Source organism: Macadamia integrifolia, chromosome 8 (genome assembly GCF_013358625.1).
Source record: "Macadamia integrifolia cultivar HAES 741 chromosome 8, SCU_Mint_v3, whole genome shotgun sequence".
NCBI classification, from domain to species: domain Eukaryota; kingdom Viridiplantae; phylum Streptophyta; class Magnoliopsida; order Proteales; family Proteaceae; genus Macadamia; species Macadamia integrifolia.
In genome coordinates, this window is record NC_056564.1 from 1,894,621 (window position 1) to 1,902,115 (window position 7,495).

Below are 7,495 nucleotides of genomic sequence, written 5' to 3' on the forward strand. Positions count from 1 at the left end.
GTTGATGTTTGGTGTTCAATTTAATATATGTTGAACAACATATGATTGAGTTTTGAGTGTTGAGTGTTGAGTGTTGAGTGTTGAGACATAACTCACGATGATGTAATATTTTCATTTATTTTGGATCATTTGTATTCCGTATTATGTATTGATGTAGATTGTAGACTATATATAGTGTAGACTATGTACTTATGTAGTATAATTTCAGACTTTAGTCAACGACTCAATGTACATTACCAAACTTTTGGTGTGGGCCACAAGTATTATTTTACCTGTTTTATTATGAAACTAATTATGTGAATGTGTTAGAAATGTCTAAAATAGGATGTACACAAAAAATCAGGCAAAAAAAAATACATTTTGGAGGTCGAAACCAAAATTTCCATCCAGCCGGGAAAAATTCCCTGGTTTCCTCAAAATTTCCCAGGTTTCGACCGAAATTTTGGTCTCCCCAAGGGTCGAAGCCCGACACCTTGAACCTTGGCACTGATTGAAGTATCAGCATATCACTAATTCTCATTGTTATGTCCTCTAAAGTAAGACACTTTACAGTTAAAAAGGTCTTATTGAGATAATACTTTCAAGTTTGCATATCCATCTGTGCTCTTAATGGGAGAACCACATTCAAATTTGTCCATAAAAAAAGAACAAGCAGCATTAGTAGTTATATGAGCCATCCAGTTTTTGTTACGTTTTGCACCTTCAACCCTCAGTTGAAACGGGAAAAGGGGGTGATGTTGACTAAATAGCAAAACCAGTATTAGGAACAGAAAAGTCACTAATTATCAAACATATATGTTGATAATTCAAAGCATTTGTAAGGAAATTGATTGAAAATCGAAAAGCAGAAAATAAAACAGCATTCATGATGTAAGTTGCTTTTTATTGCAAAGATGCATAAATATCAGCAAATCTCTCTTCAATCAAAATAATAACCAATTGGAACAACAAGAGCACCTTTAAGAAATTAAATGGCAACACCTGCCATCAAGTAACAAAAACAACAATAAACTCAGCCTCATCCCAACTTAATGGGGTCAGCTACATGGATCCATGCAAAACAAAATCAGATGTCAAAACAAAAAGAAGAAATGGAAATTAAAGGAAAGAGGCACAGCCCAGCAAGTCAGGAATAACTCAGCTAAATGGAGTCGGGTCCATGGATCCATGTCCGGTCGGGTACATGGATCCATGTCCCCTGATCGGCTCTATCTAAGGTCATACTTGAGATAATACCCAGACTAAGCATGTCATTCCTCACTACTTCTCCTATGGTCATTTTAGACTTGTCCCAAGCTCTTTTAGCTCTTTTAGCTCTTTTAGCTCTTTCAATTGGAATCAAATCACTCCTCCTTATTGGGGCATCCCCATGCCTCTATTGAACATGGTCATACCACTTCAAAGTTCAAACGACTTTCTCGGAGCTTGTCATTGATCAGAGCAACTCCCCAATCAGCTCTAATACGATCATTCCTTACTTTATCCTTCCTAGTAAACGTCAGCAAAATACATCAAGACAGTCAAACCTTTGTCACTCATGAGAATAGATTCCATTGAGGGAAAAACAGCAGCAACAGAAGTTAAACTATCATAAGACATGTAAAAAACAAACTAGAAACCATTCAACATATATAATGCAGAACTACATGTATATCTATATTAATTAAAGAATTAAGATTGCTTTTTATCCACCCCCCCAAAGGAATAGTGGTAAGTAGCATAGATTAGAAACAATATAAGCATTCAACATTAAAAATAGAGGGCTATGAGTATTAAAAGCATATGCATTTCAGAACACATCAAACACCTGTAGCATGTCAGCCAAACTCTTCCTCCTCGCAGCCAACCCTACACCAGCCAACCCAATGAGACCGTCAGTCCCCCTCTCAAGCCATTCTGCAGAAGGTTGCCTGGTAAGATTCCTTGGTGTAACTATCCTCGGTTCCACAAAATCTCCTTCCCCCCTCTGTGCCAAAAGACCAGGCTGCAATGAGAAGAGGGACTTACTTTCACCCCCATTTAATATATCCTTCTTCCACCGATCTCCACTACCCCCAAGCGTCGATGTCCCAGCCTGAAATCGCTGCGCAACACGCCAATCTTCCTTTGAAAGTAAAGGAGGAGGAAGCCTGGGATTTATATTTTCATGGGAATAGTAGTAAGACAGATAAGCAGGATGCGAACGAATTTCTTCATCTGACAGGATTCCGTCGGTATTACCATTCTGACTGAACCCTGAAATGTCATTGCCCTTATTCCTAAACATACTCCCCACAGCATTCAAGGATCCCTCCACTGTCGGAGGAGCGCTGCCGCTTCTGAAGATATTGAGATCCCTCTCACGATCGATTGTATCATTACTCCGCTGCTCTCGCAGCAAGAACTCAATCTCCCTCCCCATTCTATCTTCTGAATTCCCGTTTGATCCACTAAAACCGTCCCTTAAGTTCGGCTGCACACCTAGATCCGACAGCATATTTAACGGACTTTCTGAGACCATTCTCAAAACCCTGAATAGCGATAAGAAATCAAATCAAAAGAAGAACAAACAAATAACCAATGAAACCTAATATCATAAAAGCGAAACAGGTTTCAGGAACCAAATTCCACACCTTTACGCCATAAACGCATCAACGCAATCAATTAGAAACCACAGGAACAGGTAATTCGAGCGAAAGTAACATCGAACCCAATCTATTTCCTCCAATTATTTCGATCACAGATCCAAAAATCTTATACCCATCTCTAAATCAAAATACCGCCTCTCGTAGTAAAATTGAACAGCTGTTCGGTGCTCAACGCCAAAAATTCAAACACCAAAGAAATTTTAAAATTAACCTACACGAAACTAAGCCATGAAAGGAGATTAATTCTTCAGAAAGCCTTCGCCGATGCCAAATAACTGAAGTGTGATTCAGAGAGAAAGCGCTCTAGGTCGAGGTTTCACCGCTGAAAGGTCTCATGAGGAAGAAGCAGCAGAAAGAGATGAACATGAGATTTTCGAAACGGTGGCGTTAGAGAGAACCGAACTAACTACAGCGACGCGTCTACGATCAGAAAGAAGGGATCTGAGTCGTCCGATCTTAGATGGACGGTTGCCGATCACAGTGGCGTTATGTAACATCGACCGTACCCCGATATTCTAAACTAGTAAAGTGAATTAAATTTGGGTACTTACTAACAAAAAAATAAAGAGTTTCTATGGGGGCTTGTGGCCCCACACATATTGGGGTTTTTTTAATATTTTCTTATGCGTTTTCATTAGTCCTGATATAAATGGAAAAACGCACTCCACGTAGGAAACACTTCCTTTTGAAAAATTTACATTTTTAAAAAAATCTTAATTCATTGTTCGGTACTTACTAACAAAAAAATAAAGAGTTTCTATGGGGGCTTGTGGCCCCACACATATTGGGGTTTTTTTAATATTTTCTTATGCGTTTTCATTGGTCCTGATATAAATGGAAAAACGCACTCCACGTAGGAAACACTTCCTTTTGAAAAATTTACATTTTTAAAAAAATCTTAATTCATTGTTCAGCTGCTTGATGGTTATACCAACGCAAGGACCAATGCGTGGTCGCATGGGGGATTCAACGTTGATGAGAATTTTGCATTTTATGGGCTATTGGGTCATCATTTCGCCCCTCCCAATGTCCAGGCACAATTGTCTTGCAATCTAGTAGAAATTATTTTTACTTTCATTTTTTAGAGTGTGTAAGTTAATGGGGAAGGGCTTTGTTGTCAGATTGTGTAGCCCTTGAGCTAACGCGGTGGGCAATGGGAGCATGCACAGGCATCCCAAGGGAGGGGCAGGGTGATCATTTCAACAACCAAAGTGAGAGGGGTGTAGTGAGTGTTTCCAGGTAGTGTTTCCCCCCCCCCTTAATTATCATAGGGCCGAACATGGAGGGAAAAAATATTATTTAAATTTGTTTCCTTGTCTTTAAGGTTTGGGAAAAAGTTTTCCATTTGGATTCCAAAATGTTGCCTACACCAGCGCCCCCGTATGTCCATCTCTCTCGTTCCCTTATGAAACGACATCTTGAAAACTATTGGAGAGGAGAGATGTAGACATAGGGGCACTAGCATAGGCGACACTCGAAAGCATTATCCCTACAAGTTTATTATTTTTATAGGCAACATAACGCTACTCTGCTAGCACAACTACATGCTAGCACGTCAGGGTACCACAGTCTTTTCACACCAACTGTGTCTAGGCGCATACTTGTGCCAATGGATAGCGTTCTTTCTTTTCAAAGATACACATTCTTTTTTTTTAGGGGAGGGGAGGGGAGGGGAGGGGAGGGGTGGGGTTGTGAGGGTTATTATTTCCTATGTAGTTCACCTAATAAGTTTTCACACCCACTATGTCTAGACGTGTACTTGTGCCAACGGGAAGCATGAAAATTACATGATTGCCTATTTTTGAGTTTCTCTTTACAAAATTAACCAACTTAAGTTTCAGGTAACAAAAATACATAGAATCAGGTTTAAATTTACAAAGTACCCAAAACAATATTCCTCCTTCGATAATGCATTTTTTTGACATTTTTACCCCTCCATCTCCCCTTCTCCGATCATCTCCACCCTTACAATCCTCTCGCCCCATAGCACCCATATATGCAGATCATCTCTGTCGTCTACCATCGACTTGAACCTACAAATCTCGCTACCTGAACCCTCACAAAAACCTCCAACCGCAACCTCTCCACTTCATGGTTCCTCCATACCTTAACCCCACAAAAATGTCCCCATTTCTAATTTCCCCAATTGGGTCAACATTTAGATGCAAGAGACAAAAACCCTCGCGAGTCAAGAGTAAGAAAGGGCCAATCGACAATCATCCTCATCTCAGCCCTCAATTCCTCATAATCATTAATTGTCTAAATCATGTTTGCTAATTGATATAGAAGTGTTGTTGGTTGATTCCTTGAGCCAGGGGATTTTGTTATTTCATATTCTAGAAGGAAAGACAATGAGTGGATCAAGCCAACCTCATCCATGGAATTGAGCTTTGCCAGCTCCACATAACTCAAGTTATGTCATGCAACAATCTAAAATCTTTCAAAAAACTATATTTCTACATCATCGTCTCCATTGTGAAGGATAGAAAAATCAAAAAATCAAAACAGAAGGAGCAACAACAGAGGACAATGATCAACAGAGAAGGAGACAAAAACCCTCAATAGAAACCCACGATGTAGCTTGATCTTTAAGGTGGATGAGCTTCCTCTGGATTGTTACGATTACTTCTTTATCGAATTTGATCTGTGTTGCAAGATCAAGGATTCTTGGAACACTTTGTGCATGTATTGGCGAAGAAGGCAATGAGGACATCCAGGTTGGTGCCAAGGAGCTTGACCCCGTCGATGATGGTGCTCTATTTGAGGAAAGCCAACCATCGGCCTTTCCCATATGAGGATCTGGCCATTGTATTTGGTTCTTAGGCATTAGTCGAATTAGTCTTATAAGGTTATGTTGGTTTTGTGATTTTCGATGGAAGTCTCACTCAGAGGTTGCAAAAGAGAGAGAGAATAAAAGGGCAAATTAGAGAAAGAAGAATGCAAGCATAAGGGAAGAGGAGGAGAAGTCTCACCAGGAGAACAAGTGTCCTATGATACGGCTGATCTCTATGCTTTATCGCCGACGGTGGCTAATTGAAGATGGTGTTTGGGTGAGAGGTAGAAGGAATTAGGGGCAAAAATATCAAATAATGAAAGAGAGTCACTGTTTTGAGTAGTTATGTAAACTCAAACCTGATTTTGTGTATTTTTGTTAACTAAAACTTAAGTTGATTAATTTTATAAAATGAAACCTAAAAGTGGGTAATCATGTAATTCTCCCTTATTTCTTTTCATTCATATCCTTTATTTCCCCCCCGGGGGGTTGTGATGGTTTCGTTACCTATATAATTCATCTAAGAAGTTTTTTCCTTTGTGTCCCTTGCAACTACTATATAACTATTCAGGTATTCAAATAAAAAAAAAAAAAAAAACTACTCAGGTGATAACCAAATTTTGTAGGCAACTAAGACCTAAGGTCCATCGCTTATACGTCAAGTGAAAGAAAATAAAATAATTGTAGACATTGCATTTTGTCACCAATTAACAATATTGATAACAGAATAACCATATTCTCACAATATATCTCTCTCAAACGAAGTCTTACGCATGGAAAAATTATCAAAATGACCCTAGGATTTTTATTTATTTTTAATCGGTTTCAATAATTATTTTAAGTGTTTTCATAATTTAAAAACCAAACATTAGCCAATGGCTTGAGAACAACTTAGATTGGCCATTGATTCATCTCCTATGTTGCCAAATAAGCACCCATGCTTGTTGCACATTTTTGACAAAGTTTCCGGTTGAAACCACATTTGTGTATCATATCATTGAATAATGCTTGGAACATGTTCCAATGATATACCACACTTCAAAATCCGATAAAATGATAAAAAGTTATGACCATTTAAATACAGATTCCAATTGATGCAAAACTGGAGGCATTTGTGGATCCTATATGTGCAATTTTTTCAACCAAATCCTCAATCAAATCCATCATTTGAATGAAAGACCTTTCCAACGATATATTGTATGTCAAAATTGGATAAACAGATTGAAATTCTTGACCTTTCAAACATTGACCCATTATCTTATGAGCCCTATGGCCCATGCGCGGCTCTATAGGTGCGGGCCGATACAGTGCCCACAAAATGAATTTTGGTCCATTTTGGACATTTTCAGCATTTTCCCTAGTTGGAGAAGCTACAAATACCCCCTCCCCACACACCATTCACAACTACACCTTGGAGAGGGCTCCAAATCTGAGGTAAAAGTTTCCCTCAAAGTCTGAAGTTTAGGTGAAGGATCCACCAAAGGATCCAAAAATTAGGGATCCTTTTTCAAGTCGAGATACGAGAACAAATATGGATCTTATTTATTTCCTTTAGTATAAGAGGGACATGTTGGTGGTCCCTTAAAGTATGAGACTCTTATGAGATTGTGAGGCGTCCCAGAGTTTTGTGTAGGTGTTTTAGATTTTTATTTTGGTTTTCAATTTTTTGGCGGAAAAAAATATTTATCGTAATATAGGTTTTTCTTAATTTTAACATTTTATTATTTATAAGTTATAGTTGAGTTTATTTTATTTTAATGGGCAAAAAGGTCACAGTATGTACGTATAAATAATTTGAAAATACGTTTTTCAACTAAGAACCATTGATTTAATCTTATCCAATCTTTGCCTTGAATTGTTAACCTAAAAAGACCGGCCTTAACCTCTCCTCTTCATCGTGAACCTGGCAGCCCCCTTTCCCGTTTTCTCTCCCCTCCCTCTCCCGCCTCATCGATCGAGTCTTTTTCCTCAGTCCATCTTTTGATTGTTTCCTCTTTAATTTTCTGCTTCTAGTTGATATGGGTTTCTTCACTGTTATGAGATTTTAGTTTTGTCTTAATTCGTTCGTTTTCAAAGTGGCAATGACTGATTTTCA

General features: G+C 38.5%; 1 protein-coding gene across 3 annotated transcripts in view; it reads right to left on the reverse strand.

Annotated features, from left to right (window-relative positions):
- Nucleotides 1–3,027, reverse strand: part of LOC122087322 (pumilio homolog 4-like) — a 15,240-nt gene extending 12,213 nt beyond the window's left edge. The window contains exons 1-2 of one of the 3 annotated variants that reach the window (XM_042656404.1): nt 2,613–3,026; nt 1,808–2,510 (exon numbers count right to left, since the gene is read on the reverse strand). In XM_042656404.1, coding sequence (XP_042512338.1) covers nt 1,808–2,500 — 693 coding nt within the window. In that variant the 5' untranslated portion in view covers nt 2,501–2,510; nt 2,613–3,026. Of the gene's footprint in view, nt 1–1,807; nt 2,511–2,612 lie in introns of all 3 variants that reach the window. The other 2 variants (XM_042656403.1, XM_042656405.1) reach the window with 2 other exon arrangements.
- Nucleotides 3,028–7,495: the final 4,468 nt, after the last annotated feature.